Source organism: Rhinatrema bivittatum, chromosome 8 (assembly GCF_901001135.1).
Source record: "Rhinatrema bivittatum chromosome 8, aRhiBiv1.1, whole genome shotgun sequence".
Lineage (NCBI taxonomy): Eukaryota > Metazoa > Chordata > Amphibia > Gymnophiona > Rhinatrematidae > Rhinatrema > Rhinatrema bivittatum.
Genome location: NC_042622.1, coordinates 246,099,264 through 246,124,871, shown reverse-complemented (window position 1 = coordinate 246,124,871; position 25,608 = coordinate 246,099,264). Strand labels below are relative to the sequence as shown.

At 42.0% G+C, this 25,608-nt stretch overlaps 1 protein-coding gene across 2 annotated transcripts in view; it reads right to left on the bottom strand.

Moving 5' to 3' along the window:
- CRTC1 (CREB regulated transcription coactivator 1) overlaps positions 1-24,867 on the bottom strand; it is a 439,562-nt gene extending 414,695 nt beyond the window's left edge. Inside the window, exon 1 of one of the 2 annotated variants that reach the window (XM_029614475.1) lies at positions 24,587-24,867. In XM_029614475.1, coding sequence (XP_029470335.1) covers positions 24,587-24,712 — 126 coding nt within the window. In that variant the 5' untranslated portion in view covers positions 24,713-24,867. The remainder of the gene's footprint in view (positions 1-24,586) is intronic. The other variant, XM_029614476.1, reaches the window with a different exon arrangement.
- Positions 24,868-25,608: the final 741 nt, after the last annotated feature.

Sequence of the window (25,608 nt, the reverse complement as noted above, 5' to 3'; positions counted from 1 at the left end):
CTCAGTGGAGGACAGGATTTGGTGAGAGAAGTAACGGTGGTGGGGCCGTTTGGCAATAATGATCATAATATGCTCAAATTTGAATTAATGACTGGAAGGGGGACAGTAAGCAAATCCACAGCTCTGGTGCTAAACTTTCAAAAGGGAAACTTTGATAAAATGAGAAAAATTGTAAGAAAAAAACTGAAAGGAGCAGCTACAAAGGTAAAAAGTGTGCAAGAGGCGTGGTCATTGTTAAAAAAAAAAAAAAAATACCATCCTAGAAGCAAAGTCCAAATGTATTCCACACATTAAAAAAGGTGGAAAGAAGGCAAAACGATTACCCGCATGGTTAAAAGGGGAGGTGAAAGAAGCTATTTTAGCCAAAAGATCTTCATTCAAAAATTGGAAGAAGGATCCAACAGAAGAAAATAGGATAATGCATAAGCGTTCGTAAGTTAAATGTAAGACATTAATAAGACAGGCTAAGAGAGAATTTGAAAAGAAGTTGGCCGTAGAGGCAAAAACTCACAGTAAAAACGTTTTTAAATATATCCGAAGCAGAAAGCCTGTGAGGGAGTCAGTTGGACCGTTAGATGATTGAGGGGTTAAAGGGGCACTTAGAGAAGATAAGACCATCACGGAAAGATTAAATGATTTCTTTGCTTTGGTGTTTACTAAAGAGTATGTTGGGGAGAAACCCGTTCCGGAGAAGGTTTTCCTGGGTAATGATTCAGATGGACTGAACCAAATCACGGTGAACCTAGAAGATGTGGTAGGCCTTATTGATAAACTGAAGAGTAGTAAATCACCTGGACCGGATGGTATATACCCCAGGGTTCTGAAGGAACTCAAAAATGAAATTTCAGACCTATTAGTAAAAATTTGTAACCTATCATTAAAATCATCCATTGTACCTGAAGACTGGAGGATAGCAAATGTAACCCCAATATTTAAAAAGGGCTCCAGGGGCAATCCGGGAAACTACAGACCGGTTAGCCTGACTTCAGTGCCAGGAAAAATAGTGGAAAGTGTTCTAAACATCAAAATCACAGAACATATAGAAAGACATGGTTTAATGGAACAAAGTCAGCATGGCTTTACCCAAGGCAAGTCTTGCCTCACAAATCTGCTTCACTTTTTTGAAGGAGTTAATAAACATGTGGATAAAGGTGAACCAGTAGATGTAGTGTACTTGGATTTTCAGAAGGCGTTTGATAAAGCTCCTCATGAGAGGCTTCTAGGAAAAGTAAAAAGTCATGGGATAGGTGGCGATGTACTTTTGTGGATTACAAACTGGCTGAAAGACAGGAAACAGCGAGTAGGATTAAATGGACAATTTTCTCATTGGAAGGGAGTGGGCAGTGGAGTGCCTCAGGGATCTGTATTGGGACCCTTACTTTTCAATATATTTATAAATGATATGGAAAGAAATACGACGAGTGAAGTAATCAAATTTGCAGATGATACAAAATTAGATTGTGATAAATTGCAGGAAGACTTGGTGAGACTGGAAAATTGGGCATCGAAATGGCAGATGAAATTTAATGTGGAAAAGTGCAAGGTGATGCATATAGGTAAAAATAACCCATGCTATAGTTACACAATGTTAGGTTCCATATTAGGTGCTACCACCCAAGAAAGATCTAAGAGTCATAGTGGATAACACATTGAAATTGTTGGTTCAGTGTGCTGCGGCAGTCAAAAAAGCAAACAGAATGTTGGGAATATTAGGAAGGGAATGGTGAATAAAATGGAAAATGTCAATGTCTCTGTATCGCTCCATGGTGAGACCGCACCTTGAATACTGTATACAATTCTGGTCGCCGCATCCCAAAAAAGATATAATTGCGATGGAGAAGGTACAGAGAAGGGCGACCAAAATGATAAGGGGAATGGAACAGCTCCCCTATGAGGAAAGACTAAAGAGGTTAGGACTTTTCAGCTTGGAGAAGAGACGGTTGAGGGGGGATATGATAGAGGTGTTTAAAATCATGAGAGGTCTAGAACGGGTAGATGTGAATCGGTTATTTAGTCTTTCAGATAATAGAAAGACTAGGGGGCACTCCATGAAGTTAGCATGTGGCACATTTAAAACTAATCAGAGAAAGTTCTTCTTCACTCAATGCACAATTAAACTCTGGAATTTGTTGCCAGAGGATGTGGTTAGTGCAGTTAGTATAGCTGTGTTTAAAAAAGGATTGGATAAGTTCTTGGAGGAGAGAAGTCCATTGCCTGCTATTAAGTTGACTTAGAAAATAGCCACTGCTATTACTAGCAACGGTAACATGGAATAGACTTAGTTTTTGGGAACTTGCAGGTTCTTATGGCCTGGATTGGCCACTGTTGGAAACAGGATGCTGGACTAGATGGACCCTTGGTCTGACTCAGTATGGCATGTTCTTATGTTCCAATAACCCCTACTGATATGACCATAGTGCAGGAGAAGGGATGTACAAATGAAGCATGGCATTAGCCCTTGGCAAAGAATCGAGATCAACTTGTGTAATAGGATAGTAGACAGTTTACAACTGTCTGCCTACACTGGAGAAATTTGTTCTGAATTACTCCCAGATATTAGTCTAGCGGCAGCATTCTAGAGTATGAAAAGATTTTAACACAAAATCTGGCAGGCCAATAAATAAAAAATTACAATAATCCAACAAAGGTAAAATAAAAGCTTGAACCACTGTGCAAAAGTCCAATGGCTCTAAAGAGGCTTGAGGCCCCCGTAGTACTCTTAATTTTAAAAAATCCTCTACACACAACTGCCTTCATTTGTGGTTGAAAAGATCATTTTTTAATTTACTATTAGCAGGTAAGAAATTAACAATAAATCAATGAAGTTACCAGAAAAATATAATATAACTTAGCACAAGAACAAATATCCTCTTAACCTACAAATGGGCGAGAATACCTTGCCACCCTCCCTTGACTGTCCCGTACACCCTACCCCAATTATACCCTCCCCTCCCCCACTATTTATTCTTCCCCTTTATATATGGTCTCCATATCCTCTCAAAGCTAGTCAATCTATCATTTCGAATGGCTATTAATTTTCCCATGTAGTAAATTCTGTCAATTCTAGATGACACGTCTGCTAAAGATGGCACCGACAGTTTGCGCTACCAGTAGGCAAGCTTGCATCTCATGGCTATAAAGATTTGTATCAGCAGGTATTATTGGTTCTCATTTCCCACTTCAGGCAGTATATTTAAGAGATACATTTTGGGGTCCTTGGGGACTGCGAACCCAAGCACATCCTGTGATAATCTTAAGACCCCATCCCACAATTTACCCACCTCTGAACACCCACCACAGATGGAAAAAAGTCCCCAGTGAACCACAGCCTTTCCAGCACGTATTACTTGTAGAAGGAAACATTTTATAAGTTTGGTCGGAGTCAAGTACCACCTATATAATAACATATCCATTTTCTTTTATTAAAGTTGAAATTGATGCCCTACCAGTAGTCATGAAACACCACACCCATTCACTATCCTCCAAGATCTCTCTCCCATGCATGCTGATATGCCATTTTTATATAAGGCTCCCCTTTTAGCAATGCATATATCTTTGAAATTTTTTTTTTTTTTTTAAGTCTTTCATCTTGATCGCAAAAACCAACAGTGTTTTTTTGCCTTTCCTTAATTCCAAACCTATATCTTTTCTGTCCAGAAATAGTGGACTAACTGATTATAAGAGAAACAATCATTCGTGGAAAGCTGGTAATCCTGCATCTTTTCAAAAGACCACATCCCCTAGCCATCCCATAACTGCTCCACCCTGGTTATCCCCTTCCCAGTCCATCATGCTATCTCCCTTGCCTCTAAACCCAGGCTATAAAATTCTTATTAAACAGAAATGAGGTAGGTTGATATACTCGCCTGTCCTCCACTAACCACCCCCTCCATTTCCCCCAAACGTCCATAGTTAGCCTAGAGAAGGGCAATAGCCCCTTAGTAGACATCTCCTCCCCCCCCCCCCCCCCCCAATATCCTAGTCTCCAAGGAAGGACGACCCGCCTCAATTTAGACAATATTTATCCAAGGTTTAAGTCCCGTTTTCGCCTGCCATTGCGACAAGCACTCAGCTGGGCAGCTGTATAGTACCAAGACAAATTAGGTACTCCAAGCCCTCCCTTTAGCTTCCCAGAGGACTTTACTGGACATCCTGGGTGGTCTGATTCCAAAGGAATAAAAGCAGCTTATGCTGCCAAGTTTCAAGAGACCATCTGGGACTTTCACTGGAAATATGTCTGAAAGAGACAGCAATAACGTGAAAAATCCATCCTATCCCATCTGTCCAAGTTTTTTGAACCTCTTGTCAGAGGTACATAATTAAACCCAAACTCCTCCTCATTCCTTGAACCAATTTTAACCCCCATTACCTGCTATTAATTAAGGTGACTTAGATAATCACCGCTCTTGCTAGCAACTGTAACATGGAATAGACTTAGTTTTTGGGTTACTTGCCAAGTTCTTATGGCCTGGATTGGCCACTGTTGGAAACAGGATGCTGGGCTTGATGGACCCTTGGTCTGACCCAGTATGGCATGTTCTTATGTTCTTACTTAGCAACTTCCACAAATTGCCTCTCAGGAATAGATATATTCAAAATCTCCAATTTGTCTTCATTAATCTTAAATCCCAAGACCCCCCCAAATTTTCTTATTTCCCTTAATTCCTCAAAGGAAGCTTCTAGCCTAATGACTGTGAATAGCAATTGTCATTCTCCCCTACCGATATACCATTGATTTGTAAATTCTGCCTAAGCCTCTCTCCCAAGGGCTCTAATGAAAGTGCAAACAATAAAGGGAACAATGCACATCCTTGCCTAGTTCCTCTCTTTACCCCAAAGGAGGTTGAGTAACATCCATTGACCTTAATGCACTCTCATGGTGTGTCATACAGGCTCTTAATCCAGCCAATAAAATCCTTCCCTAGCTACATTTTTTCTAATATGTTAAACAAAAATGGCCAATGAATTCTATTGAAGGCTTTCTCTGCATCCTGTTATGCCTTCCAGATTAATTCTAAGACCCTCCTGACATTGTCTGATACCAACCCCCCTGGGAAAAAATCTGATTGATCCGGTGTATGAGCAAGGAGGCCACTGAGCTCAACCTAACTTAACACCTTAGCTAGGATTTTTAAATCCATATTAATCAGAGAACTAGGTCAGTAAGAACCACAAAGCGTAAGGTCCCAATCTCCCCTTGCTAAAATAATGATCCCGCTAGGTTTATATTAGCAGAAATGACCCCACCATTTTGCAGAGCACTGAACATTTTGGCCAATGGCTTAGTTAAGTCAGAATGAAAATGTTTTATAGAATTTGGCAGTAAAGTCATCTAACCCCAGTGATCTGCCCACTTTTAAACCCTTAATAACCTGGGCCACCTCCAATTCAGAGATTTCCTTAAGTCTCTCTGTGAACACTTCAGATAAAGCTGGGAGTCTTATCCCCTCTAAACATTTCTTAATATCCTGCATGATGATATGTGAATCAGAGTCATATAACGTCATAAAACTGTATAAATCTTGCAATAATCTCTCCTGTAGTATAGAGAAAATTACCCTCTCTTATTTTGGTGATATGATTTTGAGTAACTCTTTCTTTCAGTTATCTTGCCAGCATTTGCCAGCCTTGTTACCAAGTGTCTTTGCTTAATTTAATCCAATTGAAAAGCTATTTTGTCTAGGTCAAGTTTGCGCAATTCTTTTTTAGCTTCTTCCAATTTCCGCAACCTATGACTCTCAGGTGACCTTTTATAACAATTCCAATTTGGCAATCTTTTGCAAAAGCAATACTCTTTTACTCTCTCTCTTTCTAAAAAAAAGAGGCATGTGAAATCAGTTTACCCCTGATCACTGCTTTCAGACATTCCCAGACAGTCCCACACGAGACTTCATCGGTGCTGTTGAGGGATAAATACTCTCATATCTCTCCCAAAAAAGATTCCTGAAACAGCCTATCATTCAAAACGCCAAAACTAATACCCCCAATCCCTACAGGATGGCGCATGATCTGACCATGTAATATTATCCACATCGGCTTCCCCTATTTGGCCTACCAGCACTTTACCTATAAGAAAGTGATCTAACCGTGAATAGGATTTATGAGATTGAGAGTAATAAGTACAATTCCTAATCGTAGGGTTCCGCAGCCTCCAAATATCTACCAACCCGCAAACTACGATAAGATTTTTAAGAGACTGCCTATGTTTTTTCAATCCCCCAACCCCAGAACCTGTGTTATCTAGATAAAGTATATTGAAGATTAAAATCACCCCCCAACTATAATATGACCCTCTGCCCAGGTCATCAGGAGTTTTGAATTATCATCTAGGAAGGGTCCTTGCTCAGAATTTAGAGCATACAAATTAAGCATTGTATACATGTCATCTATCATAACCATGAGGAGAATATTTCTGCCCACAACATCCCTTAACACAGCACATACATCCACTACTACAGCTCAAGAAAATAATATGCCCACCCCACGATGTCTGCTAAACCTAGACGTTGATGAAACATTGCTGAGGAAAAGCTTTATTCCACAGCAATCGCTCTTTGCACTTGGGCAAATGCATTACCTGACAAAATATTACATTTGCCTGAAGAGCATTCATATCCTGAAAAAAACTGTCTCCTTTTAATTGGGGTTCAAGTCTTTTGTTTATAGATACAATATTCTAAACCCTTGCTATTATGTACCATCCCCTTCCACACTTATCTCTATCCCCCCCCCCCCGTAGATCCTTACAACCAAACCACCAACCCCCCCTCACTCCCAAAAGACCTCACCCACTCTCCAAATTTCAATAAAACTCTATTCCCTCCTTGCCCCCATCCCCTCCCTCCTCATCCCATATCTTGTCCACCAACTCTCTCCGTGGACTCCCTCTCCTAGAAGGAGTAACGCCATCTCACCAAGACACCACCCTATCCTTCCCCCTCCCGAATCTGCAAATTAATCAAAAATGCAACATAGCAAATGTAATAATTCCCCTCTAGCCTCATGTCCTTAAATAAACAATATTTAGAAAGAGCAAAAGGCTCCAGCTAGTCTTGAACTAACTAGTTTGTTATAAAACATTACAGTTCCATATTAGACCCAACTGTTCAACTTGGTGACTCTTTTGATGAAGCCGAACCGCCTGACTGGTTTCGCAGCCTTCTGCCACCTTTGTCCACATGCTGCCATCTCAAGGTTTTTCCACATAGCTTGTCACTTTCTGGTACTCTTGCCGCTGTGCTGTACTTCTGGATTTCTATCCCAGACACTCATTATTTCTGTTGCTTCCTGGACAGATTTTACCTACGAAATCACCCCACTGATGGTAAAACTCAAACCAAAAAGGGAACTGCCATCTATATTTTATATTATTGTTACGAAATTGGGTAATTATGTCCCGAAATTCCTTCCTCTTAAGGATGGTAGTCAAGGCCAAATCTTGATAAATCTCAATTCTGTGACCTTTCCATGATAATGAGCCCAACTGTCCTGCAGCATTAGCTACCTTTTCCTTCAACTGGAAACAATGAAAGCAAGCAGTGATGTCCCGCGGTCTATTGTTATGCGTCTGGCCCAAGGAGTGGTGGTTAGCTCTTTCCAGTTTAATCATGGGCACCTCTCTGTCTCTGCATTCAGGCCCAGCACTGTCATACATATGCTAGTCACAACTTGAAACAGTCTGCGAATTCAGACTCCGCCGGTTCACATCTAAAACTTAACTTTGCCCTCCAAGATTTGTTTTCCATGTCTTCCAAGTGAATAGAGATCTTCCTTAGCTTGTGGCAGCTCCTTTTGTACTTCCTGCCAGCAAGTTATATCGGATGCCTGTTCACCTAGCCTTACCTCTGACTCCTCAACACAGCGACTCAAGTCAGCAATGTCACTTCATAGTTCTGCAACCAGATCTCATTTTTCTAAGACCTGCCATATTGCTGCGTAGTTCGCAGAACCAATTCTGAAATTCTACTTGCGTCAGAGCGCCGCCCGCTGCCAAGCCACCGCATTCACGGTCTAACTCTGCTGCCTCATGTTCTGGCAACATTTCCTCCTCAAGCCCAATCGCAGCAGCTGCCGTCGCACTTGTGAAAAAGAGACATGTTTCAAATCGACTCGCTTTTTCTGCAATGCCATCGTAGCCTCAGCCACCAGCAAAATCAGCTTTCTGGCTCCAAGCAAAATGCTCTATATGCATGATGGATGGGGATTGAAGCAGATTTGGGACAGAAGCCTTGGACTTAGGAAGCCATCCTGTGCTATGACGTCACTTCCTCTGAAAAGGATTTTGAATCAATAAAGACTCTCAGTCTTTTCACACATTGGGCTATGGAGAGCATAGTGCCAGCAACTGAGATTAACAGAGGATATGAAACTGTTGATTTTCTGGTTAGCACAATCAATTTGGTTTTAGACACATTGAGCGCCAACTTATTTTGCGACATCCGTGCTTTAATAGCACCAATGCAAATTGACACCAATTCCCAAAATCTGGCCCAAGGCAATGACATTTTAATGAAAAACTGGATGTCATCAGCATACAATTTGCACCCATCACAAATACCAGATAATATTTATTTAGGACCCATTTGTAAATTAACTAAAAGGACCAAAAGGGCAGATCCTTGAGGCACTTCTAAAGTGATATCATGCCAATGTGAACATTAAGTCTGTAAGCAGACTTGTTGACATCTTCCAGAAAGGTAAGATCTAAACCATATTAGTAAAGACCCAGAAATCCCTGCTTCCCTAAGTCAAAATAGAAGGACCTGATGATCAATAATATCAAAAGCTGCACTAGTATCTAGCAGCACCAAAATATATTCATGTTCATTCTCCTAACAGAATCTAAAGTAGAGAGAAGAAGCAGCTCAGTATGAAGGGATTTCCAGTATCCGAACTGGAAATGATCTAGCTATTTGTATTCTTCAATGAATTCATTGAGCTGCATTACTGCCAGTGCATCTACAAATTTTGCCACAAAAGGGAGAGTGGGAAATGGGTATGTACCGGTAATTCATAACCTCTAAAGGGTCCAGTCCAGATTTTTTTTTTTAATTTTTTATTCATCACATTTTAAGATATCGAACAAAGAATACACTTTGCAGTGAAATTATAAGAGATTAAACAAGAAATGTGTTATTTAATCCAAAGCTTTAAACAATAGGTAATATACGTTCAATTCTCCTATCTCCATATAAGCAACTAGGAGGGAGGAGTATTTACTATCAACTATAAAGGAGCCATAAACATTCTAATTATAAAGAAAAAGGCATGCCCACTTCACCATATAATAAACAATCCACTTGTTAAGTAGTTGCAGGATTCTGTCCTCTTGCATTCAGGAACACCCTTGACTAATCTGGTTAAGAAAAACATATGTATTTGCAGCTAATTTCACTATACATCTGCATGGATATCGTAGTTGAAAATTAGCTCTTAAAGCCTCTACTTCTTGCCGCATAGATATAAAAACCTTGCGGTGCAGCTGTGTTGGTCTCGCCAAATCTGGGAAAATCTGAACGTTATCACCATAATATAAAACATTCAGATTTTTAAAGTAAGATCTCATTACTAGACTGAAATCATGTTCAGAAAAGTATGATACAAAGAGCACAGCTCTTTCTGTAATTTCTACGATGGAGTTTGAGGTAATCTGTTAAATTTAGTACATGATTTCTATTAGTGACTGAGCCCTGTATTGTAACCGATCTGAGATAGAAAAAGAATTTTCTTAATTGCTGGAACTCGATCTGTAGGAATCTTTAGTACCTCTTGTAAACAGTCCAGATGTTTTAAGCAGAGGGCGGACTGAGGCCTGCTTTAGGGCAGATGGCATATATCCCTCATCAAAAGACAGATTAACCAGAGAAGTAATGAAATGTGCAACTGCATCTCTAGACTACTGTAGTAAATGTGCACTACAAATATTAAGACTGCAAAATGAAAGATTCTGAGAAGAAATGACCTTAGAAACCTCTGTGATGGCTACAGGTTCAAAACAAAACCATTTACCAGGGATATCCTCCAACATGGTAGTGGCCCAAGAAACCATTGATAAGAAGGAAGCTGAAATTCTAGCAGTTTTGCCACTAAAATGATCTAAAAAAGAATTGCTATCTAAATTCATAGCCAGCAAAAATTTATCAGAAGATGACGAATTATTAGTCAACATTTGTACAGTTTTGAAAAGGACACAAGGCTTACGATAAACTTTGTAAAGTTGCCACTAAATAGAAGGGAGAATGACAAATGCCAACTGGCACAATATTTTTGTTAACGAGCCTTTTTTCTATTTTTATACTTAACCTATGAGGGGCAGCCTGGAACAAAAACAGGCTCTAGGAGGTAAGAGAAATGGATTCTATACCCCAAACAAATTCCAGAGGACAGACTGGCCAAATTTGCTGTCATATTTGGACAGGGATGGCTGACAGTAGCTGACACTATTCAATACCCCATAGAACAACACAAAGAATTCCATAGAACATCACAAAGAATTCCCCAAAGAATTCTTCAACTTTAACTCCTTGGCAGCCCAAAAGTACAAAATGCAATTCCCAACCTCCTGACAGTCTTAAAAGCTATACACAACCCCACACAGAAGTTATCTGCCTCTGCCTATGTATATTGTATTTCTTTGTTTAACCCCATATATTCATTTCCAAGTTATTCTTCCTGTTCTCTGTAAGACATTTGCTTGTCACTGTTATTGTTCAAAATGTAAACCGAATTGATCAGTAATTCTGTTATTGGAAAGTCGGTATAGAAAAGTTCTAAATAAATAAATAAATGTGAATGAGTAGAGAGAACTCCACGTCACAGCTTTGCAGATCTCCTACATTGGGAATTATCGCAAGTGAGTCAGACACTACTATAGCTCAGATAGAGTGAGCCTTGATATACCCCTCCAGATTCAGCCTCACTCGGGCATAAAATGGAAGGAGATAAAATCTGCTAGCCAATTAGATATAGTCTGTTTGGCAATGGCAATCCCCAGTCGATTTGTGTCAAAAGGAAGAGTTGGTTGGACTTCCTATGGGCTTCACTCCACTCCAGGTAGAAGGCCAAGGCTCTCTTGCAGACCAAACTGTGCACTGCTTGTTCAACTTGGTGGACATGTGGCCTGGGAACAAAGATGTGTGGTAAGGGCCTTCAAGGGATTCACTGAATCCCCAAACCTAATTGACGTTTTTTTTACGTTACAGCATTGTCATCACCACTGCCTCGAGTGCAGCCCTCTGTGCCTTTTACCAAGTGGAGCTGCAGGGTCAATGGAAGCTGACAAAACATGCAGGAGCCAAGCAGCAGGAAGCAGCATGGGAGTGGAGCCAATAGGAACAGCATTTCCAGGCCCATCATCAGTGATGTTAACATATTACAACATGGAGCAGAAGGTAGGACCATACTTCCATCTGAAGCAGACATCTGACAAGCTTTGCTGACTGCACCATGCCGAGCAGAAAGCAGGACTTCTCTTCAGGTCATGCTGGCTCTGCCCATGCAGAGGCAAAAGAAGATGTAGCACCACCGCAACAACAGGGCCAGTGTAAGGATCTCCTGGCCCCTATGGAGCATTGGTCTCTTAAAGAGGTTTGAGCAGGTCAAGCTGCTCACTACTGGGGACTTGGGGAAGGAAGGGAGGGATGTTCAGAGTGAGATTGCTGGAGAGGGACTCAGGGTGGGGGCAGATTTGAGAGTGAGATTGCTGGGGACTGGGGGGGGGGGGGCGCTGAGAGTGAGTGCATTGCAGGTAGAGTATGGCTTTTTGGGGTTTCCAGGCAGTTTATCCATGTTTCTGTTTCTAATTTGGGGTCACAATCTCTATTTGATGAAGGTCTTTTTTTGTTTGTTTGTTTGTTTTTTGCATGTGGGACCAAGGTATGTATTCTGCTAACGTGTTTCTGTGTAAGTATCTAGAACAGTCCAATTTGTTCTGTTTTCTAATCTGCATCTTCTAGTAGGAGGGTCTTATAGTAGAGTGTAGGGAACAGGGCAATGATTCTCAAAACATTCATGATTACTGTACCCCTTTCAAGAGTTTTAGATGTCTTGTGAACTCCTAGGGTCACAAAAATTCAAAATTCACAGCATATATAGCCCCTATTCTCTGGCTACCTCCACCCAAACAAACATTCATACATGTACACCTGCATTTCACCTGGCTCCCCCTACTTGACAGACTTCCATTTTCTCTTTTACCTCTTTCCCCAGGGGGGTGGAGGGAAAGGGGTGGGAAAATGATTTTGCCAAGGGGGTGGGAGATAATGAAAGGAAAGTGATAGGGAACTGGGCATAAGGAGGGGGAAGGGAGGATGATTATGCCATGGAGTGGGCAGAAGGAAGGGAAGGCGATTATGTGGGGGGGGGGGGGTGGGGAGTATGGATGGGATGAGAGGTAAGGCAATTATGCCAGGGAGTGGTTGAGAAGAGAAGATGATTGCACCATGGGATGCATTTACTGAATTCCTACTGTGAATGTCACTGCACACCACTGCCTGGGAAAAAACGTTGGAAGAACAACTGACTAGTTAAGATGGAATTCCAAAACCATCTTAGGCAGAGCCTTAGGATGGGTACGCTGACTACCTTATCACTTGATAAAATTTTGGTATAAAGTGGATAAGTTACTAGAGCCTGGAACTCAGTGATCCTGCATGCCAAAGAGACCACCACCAAAAATACAACTTTCCAGGTCAGGTACTTCAGAGCAGTGGTTCAAACGTAGCTTTCATCAGCTAGGACAGAATACCGCTGAAGTCCCAAGACCCAACATTATGGCTGATGGTAGGCTTCAAAGAAAGCAGAGCAAAGGCTGCACTGAAATGGGCTTTCCTTCTCCATGGTGATGGAAGATGCCAACTGCACTATAGTGAACTATTACGAAGTTGGTCTCGAAACCAGACTCAGACAAATGTAGAAAGTAACTGAGCAGTTTTTGTGTGGAGCAGCAGAAAGATCCATAGGATCTTCTAGTGCAGTGGTTTTCAACCTTTTTTCTGTCGGTACACACCTGACAGATGGTTCTCACATGCGTGACACACTGAACATATGACCATCATAGGGCTAAATGTAAAAGTATAGTTTGCATCCACAGGAACCCCCCTGACCCACAATTATGGACCTAAAACAGAATTATGACATTCCCTGTACAACTCACTGTACAAAAATGATAGTCTGGTTCTGGTGTCATCTCAGTAACAGCAACACAAACTCCTACTAGCAGGCTCAATAGCCCTACTTATGAAAAGACAGCAGTTTACCACCAATGCATGTCCTCTTGAGAAAACCCAACAAATAAGACTGATTCAAATGCTTACATGCTAGTAAAATACCTCACCTCGGTCACATACACAGAACCGACCTAACATACTCCCAGGATCTGCAGTAATGCACAACTAATCCGCATACAGTTACACCTGTATTATGGAATGCACTCAAACAGTAACAACCCTACCTATGAAAAGCCACACTACAAATATTAAATCAGGCCATAAAACACCAATACACCTCCTGTTAGGAAAACAGAAATAGACAAGCAGCTATAAATCCCAACACAGAAATAATTGTATAACTATACTAATAAGCAGAATAAATGTTTCACAACAACTATGAACAGAATAATATCCAACAATTAAAAACTCATAAAAATTTAAAATTCTCCAAACACCAATAAAATATTTCAAAACAGCAGACATCACATAATATTCAGTAATTAAAATGCCAGTCAATCAAGAAAAATAAACTTAAAAAGCCACCTTTACTAACCCCCTCCAGCAGCTCTCCTAGTCTCTCTGTCTCTCACACACTCACATACCAGTCACACCCCCATAACCAGTTTCTGTCTTTCACAAACTAATCTCCCAACCAGTCTCTCTCTTACACACACACCAGTCACCTTCCTGAACAGTCTCTCTCTCATGCACACACAAAGGCTTCCCACTTCCATGTTCTATCTTACATATACAGGCTTCTCACTCCCATGCTGTGTCTCACACACACCCAGGCTTCTCACTCCTATGCTAGCTCTCTCCACATGCACAGGCTTCTCATTCCCATAATCACTTTCTCTCTCACACACATACACACTCCAGTATTCTCCCTGACAGGTCACTTCCATTGTCTCTCCTATATACAAACACACACACACACACACACATCACCTCTCTGACCAGTTAATCTCAATCACACACATGCTCTCTCTCACACACTTACATAGATGATCTCAATCAAATGCTCTCACTTACACACAGGCTATCAATCACAGTTACACATACACTTATAGACAGGCTGGTTGTCTCTCACTTCCTGGCCCCCCCCCCCGAGCACAAATGGTAGCTGCAGCAGCCTCCTCCTCTAGCCCCCGCAGGCCAAGAAAGAAGAATCCCATCGGCCACGGGAGGCTAATTCTGATGTCTCCTGAGCAGATTTCTGGCTGCTTCTGATTTTGCTCCGGGCCCGCACTACTGCTCGGGGCCGATGCTACCGACACTTTTTCATGCAGCATGGCTTTTTCTTCTTCCCGCGCACCCACTGCACATCACTTCCTGTTCCGGGCCAGAGGACAGCTGCGAGACAAAGAAAAGGCCCAGCCGCAGTTGCCTGCCTCCACTAGCACTGCTGCCGTTCCCAACCGGGAGGCAACAGCAGCAGTGGAAGATAGCCTGCCTCTCGCTCGTTGAAGGAAGAGGAGGGAAGAGCAGAGGGAGACTGGTAGCATGTGACAAACCTGCCGCTGCTTGGAGACACCGGTGTGTCGCAACACACCGGATGAGAAGCACTGTTCTAGTGGAATCCTTCCTGGAAGCTAAAAGAACTTAAGACACATAGTCAACTCAAGGGATTGCAGAATCAACCTCCCAACATGCAAGTGTTGAGCAATGGGGACATGACATTGTAATGGGGCATTCCGCCTTGATCTTTCATGATGAGATCTGGGGAAGTCCCCAATCTGATCGATTACCAAAAGGAGGCTATGAGAATCATGGTCCCCTGTCCTCTGAGTTTCAAGAGTTTTCGCCACTAGTGAAACTGGGGATACGTGTACAGCAGTTCCCACGCTAATTCAGGGCAAAGATGTGTGAGGCTAGTTTGCCACATGCCTACTTTCTGGAACAGAAGCGTGAGACATTAACAAATCAACCACCAGTGTGCCCCACTGATTCGCTACCCCTCAGACAAGGGACCACTCATGGGGTTCCAAGGACTGACAATTTGTCCACAAGGAGATTCTCCATAGCCTGCCTGGTTCGTGGCCCCTGAGTACAATCACCACAAGAGATAGCTCAGCCCCACAGTTGGACGGCCTCCTAAAACAGGAGATATGATCCCACTACCTCTGTCAGGGTTTGAACCCACGACTCTGGAATTTCCAGGCCGAGAACCTGCCACAAGGCTATAGAGCCTGTTGACATTCCTGGAAGCGTTAGACATACCCCTTCAGTCTCCTCACTGAACCAGCATTGGGCATGCCCCATATTCCCAGCAATTTATAAAGGCATGCTCAGAAGTCACACAGTGCTCATCCAACAGCCCTTTTGGCATCTGCCCTGCAGAAGCATTATCTATTTGTTTCCCGATTTCCAAGTCTTGTTTTAGTCTAAGTATCCTAGCCTTGTTCTCGTTTAATTATCCTATTCCAAACCTTCCTGCTTCAGTTTCCAGTGTCCTGCTTGTGTTCAAGTTTGTGTTCCTGTTTCATGTCTCTCTCCTGACTCTTCTCCAGCTTTTGACTATGCCAGCATGCCTCCACCTTGCCTCTCAGGTATGCATCTTCCCACTGGGAGGTGGCCCAATTACCAAGCCCATACCTCCCTGACAGTTTGGACCAGCCCAAACTAGCGGTAAGGGGGTCCAGTGAATTTTCTCTCTGCAAATCATATATCCTTTTCAAGATGTACAATTCAGAGAAGACTTGTTATGGATTTCTCTCTTATAGCCATGACTCTCCTCAAGAACAAGGTCTGTATAGATGTGCCTGTTCTGCTAAGTCTCTAGTATATGATAGTCAACCATGGAAATATGAAGAGTATATAGCCCAGGTCATGCACAATTCCATGCTGGCACACCAGTACTCCAAAAGGACTCTTGGCCTACTCTAAAAGACTCTCCAGACTATGTCTGCAGCACCATCAAAAGCCTGGTTTCAGGTAAAACTTGCCGCAGCAACTGAGTTCCTGGCTGCTTCACCCGTAGCAGCCCCAGAGACCTTGTTCCAGGCTGCTTCTTTCACAGCAGCACCAGTTACAGGTTGCTCCATTCACAGCGAATCCAGTGCATCCAAGGCAGGCGGCAAGCAATCAGTATCTGGGTCCTGTACGGAATATCCCAATTCTTGCTAAACAGGACAAGCAGCTAAGACGGACTCTCCAATGCCAGAAAAATGGACATGGGCCTGTATGGCTATCTGCAGCCAAATGCAGATATGAGATAGAGACTTTGCAGTTGCTGTGTACATGGATCAGCTTGACAAGTTTACAGGCCCGCCTGGATGGTGCCATTGAGGCCCACAGAAACATAAGGACAATTGGTGCTATATGAATCTGTGCATCCAGAACACTAGGGGCCTCTTTCTATGGTTCTGGGGCCAATCACAGAGCAGGTCTTATCAGTTAACTATCAGATGTGAACTGGCAGTTGTCATGCTGACCATTCCCTGAACCTGCAGAAAGAAGAAACAAAGGACTTGGAAAAGGGCATGAAAAACAGCCTATCAAAATCTTAGTTGTGTTTTTACCCGACTATTCATGAAGCTGCTGAATTATGCATAGGTAAGCCCTTAAAAGCAGCGGGGAGCAAGCACTCAATTAATCATTACCCATCCAGAAGAGGAAGACGACCCATCTGAGTGCTGCTACCTACCCCCTGCCTTGCCTCCCTGCACCCAGTGCAGAAGCAACTTGCAGAGACAAGGGCACAGCAGAGCTGGTCCCACACGCAACAGGTAATTGAGCCTGGAGAGCTGGACAACCCCTGCTGCTCCAGTGACAGAAGTTGCCTTCTCTAGGTCCGTGCCGAAGACCTGAGAAGGACTGAGACTGCCAAACCAAGGACCCAGAGAGCGTGTCACTTAAAGTCCCAAACTGATAAGAAACTGTGGACTCCAATCCCAGTTTAGTGGGTTATGAAGTTAAGGCTCTTTAGCCCTTTACATCTGCAAGTTCAGGATAAAGGGATGTGATCATAGCATTAATTCTGTAATCTGTTAAGCACTGGATGTCAAACATGCTTTTGTAACTTTTTTTTTTTTGTTTCCCCAATGGTATGTACTGTCTCTAAATTAGTGTTCTTATGGTAGCCTCAGAATACATACATTTTTACACAGACAAATGCTCAGGTTTGTATCTCATTGATTGGAGAGATCACTGGAAAAAAGGAAGCAGTGCCCGTGGAGGGGGGGTGTTAAGACCCATAAATCCCCCTACAGTCCAGGCAGGCAGCGATCAGAAGAGTAGTCTGAGTCCGCACCAGAGGCAAAACCAGGAATCAAGCAGAGACAGACGGTCAAGACAAGACAAGGTACAGGGAACAAAGACAAGGTAGGAACCAGGAAGGCAAGGCAGGACTAGGCATGGAGAGGCAGGACAAGGGGACCATAAGCAAGGCAAGGATACAACGAGCAAGACAGGCAAGGTATAGGCAAAAAGAGCAACACCACTGCAAGGCTGCAGGAGAACCTGTTGCTGAGGCACAGAGGAAAGCACAGCTGAGGTTTAAATACCCAGCCGTGTGACATCAGGAGGCATTGCTTCATGGCTTTCCAGCCCAGGGCCTTCATAGGCTGGCGTGCAGTACGCGCACACACCTAGAGACAGCACCAGCCCGCTGGAGGAAGGCAGTGACTGGCAGCATCCCCACGATGTGGGACAAAGAATAGCATCAAAGCATTCTGGCAGCGTCCTAGGGTGAATGTGGCCGGTCACAGGACCTCTCCACAACCAGCCAAACATTTCAATAGTTCTTGCGCACCAGGGTATTGCTGGAACCTGCCAGATATGTTCAGCCAAATCAAAAGGGAGGCAAAATTGAACTTGATAGTGGAGGCTCAATGGACAGCGGGCACAGATGGCATATCGCCACGGAGAGAAAAAAAACACTCTATGAAAAACTTTAAGAAACAAAACCATGGAATCCTACAATGAATGATCCTGTGATTCGGACCAAAAAAACCCCCAAAAAACCACAAAGGCCCAGAACAAGAGCCTGAGGCACAAAACCATAAGTGAAGGGTTCTACAGAAAAAGAAAGAAAGATTGAAGGGACCCCACATGGACGCATGCCCAATAAGGCACAGTCAAATTGCTAGGGTCCAGCATACAATGTCATCCATGTGAGAAGACTGCCATCCTGCCAGGCACCAGCGATCCTCTAATCTCTGTTAGATTCCATTCGGGTGTTTGGAGAAAAAAAGCAACAAAATAAAATTGTTTTAATATATAGTCATTTTCTCTTTCCAATTGTGCAAAGTGCTCTATTTCAGTGTTGTGCATTTTAGCCCAGCAAATTTCCTGAGTCAGCTTGATTAAAGTGCTGATGCAATAAAGTTTTAAAATATTTAAGCTTAAAATTAGCAACTTTTCAATAACATGAACTAGATGTGGTGTAAACAGAATAAATGGGAGTGGAAATTGTATGTAAGGATGGCGAAACTAGGTTCAAACCTAAAAATTACATACAAAATAAAACTAGAGATTTTACTGAAGCAATTGAAAAATAACTATGGGGGAGCAAAATGAGTGTGGTGTGCAACAACAAATACTTCTGTGCTTTTGATGTCTCCTCTCCGCACACAGTACAATGTATAATGTAAGCATAATGTAAGAATTATCATGTGGCACTTCTTTCTCAGAGAGGACAATTCCGCAGGTAAATCTTTAGCAACAGGACAGGTGTGCAGTCCAAAAAGAATTCCCACGGCACTGAATACTGGGATTTTCAAAAGGAAGCTCAAACGGGGAGTTTCCTTTTAAACATTAGCTTGCAAACTCACAGGTACTTTAAAAATTTTTAGTGACCACATAAGTTCTTATGACCTATCTGTTTTCCTTATGACCTACCTGTTTCCAACTTTTGTTGAAGCCTCTTACTTTGCTCTGTTCATTTAACTATTTAATAGTTTGTTCTGTTTATTGGTTCTGTTTATTTAACTATTTAAGCCTTGTTTAATTGTTTCAATGTAAATTGCAAAAGTTCCAATGCTATGTAATGGAAAGTTTATCTAATTGTCTTAAAGTTAAAACTGTTACAATGTAAAAACTGTTACAAATTCCCTGCTGGGTCACACCATTGATTCAAGCTGATCACCCTGTTACCAAACGTGGCCAATCTGGGTCACTTGGAAGTTCCAGTAGATACTAATGGGAAGACACACTCCCTGTTGCTCAGTCCAGGGCAATCTCCAAATCCACCTGGCTAATAATTGTTAATGCAGCTATTCTCTAGAAACTTGTCCAGAACTAATTAAAACCCATGAGCTAAATAATCATGGTCAGCAACTGCAAAGCCACATTGCTAATCTGGTATATCTGTGGTCTACATTTATTGGATTGCAATACATGGGAAAAGTGGAGAAGGAGGAACAGCAACATCCTCCAAGAGGCAGCAATTAGGATCATTGCTTGTGATCAAATAGGCCATGGCCAATTCACATCCAAGTTTTATAACATTTTCATCCTCAACAGCAGAGGTTACAAAGATAAATAAAAATGTTTATACAATCAAATTGTAGGTACATGCTTGACAACAACCATTTCCAAAAGCATACAGAGAAAGCAACATTTGTGAATTGGCATGAGAAGGAAAAAATGAACATTTAAAATGGTTAAGAACAATCAAGAATTTTGGTTTTAGGTTTCTGTTTTATTTTCTAAAAATTTTACATATATTTCCAGCAATGAAGAATAGTACTGCCAATATATGCAGTATCAGAATGTAATCCGCTTTGAAGTATATGAAAGGCAGAATATAAATAAAATAACTAGATATAGTTCTGATGTCTAATCTACTGCTCCTTTACTCTTTAACAAAAGGAAACCCAAAGACTGCCAATATTTTCATAGGGGGGGGGAGGTCCATTTCCATCAGCTGATTTAAATATTTAATCACACAGTGAATTCCTGGTATTCTTTATCAAGCACGCTGGCTACTGTTGTTCCACTTTACTCAGTTCCTATAAAATACATCCATATCTATCTATAGCAATACACAGACATACACACATATTTACCCTCTTTTCAATAAAGACCTGGTTAGAGATCTCTGCTGGAAATTAAAGAAAAGGGTGCATATACACACTTTCCAAAAATCTCAGCAGAAGAAAGGAAATTCTAAGATCCATTATAGAAATCAGCAAATAGCTGAACATCATCCCAGATCCCACACACTGTATACTAAGGCTAGGTTGACAAAAAGCAAAAGTGTATGTTTTATGTTTGTCCTATAATGACAGCATCAAAAAATAAATATTTACACTGGGCGGCCAGTGTAGGAATACAAGGAAACATTCTTACTGCAAAGAGAAGCCATTCTGCCCCGTTTTCTTGCTCTTGACTGAATTATGATCAATATGTAAACAGCTTAACAACTCTGTTTTTACCAGAAGTCTTACAACTAAACATGAAAACGTGATTACATGACCTAAAAGTGGATTGTTGACTTTGTCTCTAAGGGCATGACCACAAGCAAATCTGAAAAATACAGTATTTGCAAAAAGAAGTTAGAGAGTCTACTAGTAAGAGATGAAGGTCCTGGCAGCAAAGAGGGTTTCTGCAATTCATGGGTTCCAGTCCCAGCTCTATGGCTGGTTCTCTGCACCTTACTTCCCTAGCTATAAATGCACAATGCCAATATTAAAACTGTAAGCTATGGGGGATGAAACTAAGTTGAATAAATTTCTTGTACAACATCAAGTACACTGTCTGATTCTATAATAATTTACAATTCTGCCCACGTCTTGACACAATGAAACCGAGCCACCTGATGTGCTGCAGAATATTTTGATTGGTTACTTTCTAAAGAAACCCCGAAGTAGCATTCACTGTCAGAAGCTTGGTACTTTCTCAGAATGCTGTGTTTGTTGCTCAGCTACTGAATTTAGTGCAATACATATGTGTGCTTTCATAAAATAAGTTAATAAAAGAATCAATTTCATGGTTGTAATAAAACAAAACACCTACTTTTTGTGACGTGGGTCATATCAATATTGCATTTTAGGTGACCAAAATCTACTTGATTATTAGAATCCTAGTAGTCTGAACTCAAAGCTTAGGTAGCAACATTTGACCTTTCCCCCATCTCCACAGATAAAGCAATCACTGTATATGGTTTTAATAAAACCCCGAACAATTTAATTCTCCTGCATGCATAAACTTTTATGACTATTACACCTACCTGATGTCTATGACACCATGAAAACATTAACCATTGATCAGCCATAGAAGCTCACAGCAAAAAATAACTAAGTAACAGCTATGAAAACAAAATTCTATTTTGGTGCACATGCCAGAATTTGCTCTCTGACCAGTGAGGGGTCCTTTACAAATTGTTCTCTAGAAAGCCTCAGAAAAGTAAGGAGATAAACAGGGGGGGGACGACAATCAATCTGAGAAATACACACAAATATATATACACTATATAAATGTACAATACATACAAAATTATGTAATGTCACTTACGTTTGCATTTCTTTAAAACCACAAGTTAATGAATATCGGTTATTTATTCTCTCAGATAACAGAAGGACCAGGGGGCACTATATGAAGTTAGCAAGTAGCTCATTTAAAACAAATTAAAGAAAATTCTTTTTCACTCAGTGCATAGTTAAGCTCTGAAATTCATTGCCAGAGGATGTGGTTACAGCTGTTAGTGTAACTGAGTTTAAAAAAGGTTTGGATAAGGAGAGGAGCAATCCATAAACTGCTATGAGGGTAATTAATAAGCAATAGTAGCTTGTGATCTATCTAATGTTTGGGTACTTGCCAGGTACTTGTGACTTGGATTGGCCACTATTGGAAACCGGATTCTGGGCTTGATGGACCCTTGGTCTGACCCAGTATGGCATATCTTATGTTCATCATACTCAACCTTTAACACTTTGGTAGCCAACTGGGTCTCATAAGATCCATGTTATCCTTCTGTAACCTTTCATCAGCGCTTCTAGTGCTAGTTTTATTTCATTCCTTATAACAACCACTGCCATGTACCTGAAATGTGCTTCCAAAGTTTCAAGTATCAATATTTTTAAAACTGTGTCTGTTTACTCATTTCCATGTATTCTTAAATTCAATATAAAGTTTCAAATATAGAAGACTAGCCGTTAAGCCCGTAACAACGGGCTACATTAACATTTTTTTTCGGTCCATTTCCTTACCCCTCATTCTTCCCCCCCCCCCCCCCTCTAGTCTCCCTCCCACATCCCCCCTCCCCTCACTCTCCTCCCTCCCCCCACTCTCTTCCCCCTCCCCTCAGTCACTCTCTCCTCCCTCCCCCCCAGTCACTCCCTCCCCTCAGTCACTCCCCCTCTCTAAATCCCCTCCCCTCTCAGCTCATTCACAACCCCTTCGGATGGCGCAGACGGAAGATCTCCGGGGGAGGTCCCTCCCTCCCTCCCTCACGCGCGCCGCCGCTACTGCTCTTGCTCCCCGCTGCTGCCATTTTTGTAACAGGCAAGTTCTGACCGACGTGCTGCCCGCGCATGCATGGTAGAGTTGCTCTCTACTGCGCATGTGCAGCACGGTCAAGCTTCATTTATCTAGTAGATGTCATGTCTGGCCTTGATGTATATAAATATGAGAAAGGCCAAAAACACTGTTCTAAGAAACCTACTTTAAATATAAAAATAGTATGTGAAAGATGAAAAAGATTCCTGTAGGATTAAGAGGTAATTGACTATTTAAAAAAAAAACCAACAAAAAAAACAAACAACATCCCCCAAACTACAGGAGCTTTTCTTTTGGTATCAATTCTGTCTTAATGCAGTCTGTGTGGCAGATTTGTGCATCACTTTGGGTGGTTTTCTGAAAAAGTGGAATGTATAAGATTTTAAATAAATATCATACAGCCCAAAACAATCAAGTCTTTTTGCTTTACACCTGTTCAGTGTATTTCAGCATCACACCTTATATCATAAAGTTCATTCTTCTGCAAATCAAAGCATGAAAATAAAGCTAGGCTTCAGACAATCTGAAATCTGGGAAAACTGCAAACCACAACACTTTCAAAATAAAAGAAAGCACTTTAAATCCCATCTAAAGACCCAACTTTATCTTTATTTTTTAAATAGTAGGTCTATTTGTCTACTTTTAGCCTCATTTACTAACTTTTTCTTTAAACCATTGCCTTACTTTATGGAATGTTCCAAGTCTCTTGTCCTGTATATTTGTCTTATTAGATTGTAAGCTCTATTGAGCAGGAACCATCTTTTTTTGTGTTGTTTGTACAGTGCTGCATATGTCATGCAGCACTATAGAAATGTTAAGTAGTAGTAGTACTTTAATAGAAAATATTAAGTATTATTACAATTGTAAATTTCTGCTTTCAACCATGGTACTTTTGACTGATACTAATAGATTCTGAACTGAAAAATGATGGTTCATATGTTACATACAATACAGTACACAAGTTTTGAATTTTAGTTTAGTATTAAAAACTAGATTAAAGCAACAAAAGATATCGGCAAATGCACTCTTATCTACCAATATTCCACTTTCCATTCACTGAGATGCTAAGTTTAGACTCACACTAGCATTTACCATACCCTGCACAACACACCTTTGTATTTCATTGAAAATATTGGGGCGGGGGGGGGTGCTATTGAGAAGCCAGAATATGACCAAAGTCTCCTGCATTTTACAGCCCGGAAATAAAAGTTAACAAAAATAAAAATAAGGTGGTACGCATTTCTTGACTAGCCTTCCAGAGATAATACTCCCTGAGGTCACAATATAGGCTTGCATTCTGGCAGCATCAGCAAGGCCGCCCCCCCCAAAAAAATGATAATAATAATAAAAGCCTGAAGTGTGCCTAGTGTGTCCCTGAAATTACAAAACAAAACCCACAAACGGGGATAACTTAAAGCTGTACAGAGAATAAAGCCATAAATATGTGCCAGAATAATCAAAGGTTCCACAGCACAGGCGGAGAAAAGAACGAGATTGCGGGGCGGGAGAAGAGATGAGGTTGGAAAAATCCGTCCCTGAAAGTGTGTGTAGGAGCGGGGGACGCTTTAATTTGTCTTTTCCTTTCACTGCCCCCTGTCCCCGCCACCCCGCCCCGTGCCACGAGCCGCGCTGCTAGTGAGTGAATGATTCATGCGTGCTATTGTTTACGTTGGGCTGCAGGAACCCACTCCGGCGCGCGCGCGCTCCCCAGGCTTGGACTGTGTGTGACAGGACCCGGGAGGGGGGGGGGGCGGGAGGGAGGGGACGAGGGCGGCAGAGACCTCGCTGTCCCCTACCCCGAAGGCCCTGCCCGCTCCCCGGCACTGCGTTTGTTTATTGTCGGTGTGAGGGAGAGTGGGTGGGCGAGAAGAGAGCGAGCGAACCCGCCCGCCGCCACCATCACTATTATCACAACCCTGCCTCTCCCCAGGCCTTACCCGAGCCGCCCGCGTGATGCTCAGATCCTTCATCACCTCCTCGAAGGCCGCCGTCTCTTCCGCCTGCTTCTGATTGTGCAGGGCGATTTTCTCGCTGAATTTCCGCGGATTGTTCGACGTCGCCATGTCGCTGCTGCTGGTGGTAGTGGTGGCCGCCGCGGCGCTGTAGCTGCTGTTCCTGCGGCACCTCAGGCTGCTCCGCCTGCCCGACGTCACGGCGCAAGCACGTTGGCACGTCACCCCGAACCCTCCCGTATCTCCGCCGTCTGTCGCTTCTTCTCCTGTTCTTGGATTCGGATTCAGGAAACCTTAGGGCTATGAGATTTTGTTCCCCTGCTGCCCAAAGCAGTACATTAAGGAGTTAATGGTTATACCCCCCAGACTTTTAACTTGTGATTTTAATTCCTCTAATGCTGTATTTTAAAAAAAATAATTCGGGCACGGAGTAAAAGTAACTTTTACTGGACTTTTAGTTTATTTTGGAGAGTAGGAGAAAAAGGCCTATACTGTTACTCCTTACATATTGCTGCTTTTATTTATAATTCATATGTTGTTAGCTGTAATGTTTTCAGAGACTGTGCTTCTATTAGGAAAACTAGGCAGTCGCAACGTTTTGGGGGTGGTAAAATCTTGCCAGAGCAAAGCCAGGGAGGGTGCTGTTCTACATCCAGTACCATCAAAAAAGGAAGCATTGTGCTGGAGCTACTGCTACTAGTAGAAGGGAGCCTTGTGCTGGAATTGTCACCAATAAGTTGGGAGTCGGATGTGCATGACTGAAAGTTTGTCTAGGGTGCCAAATACTGTTGCATCGGCCCTGTATCTTATATGTTACTGCTGTGATTATATGATTTATTAACCAATATGTTGTACATTGCTCTGAGCATGTATGAAAAAGCCATCCATAAATATTTTTTTTTAAATAAAGCATTACAAAGTATAGGAAACACAATAGGTCAATAACGCAGACAATTCCTGGATTCTGGAGATGTTACATGCTATCTTTGGTTATCTTACATTTCTGA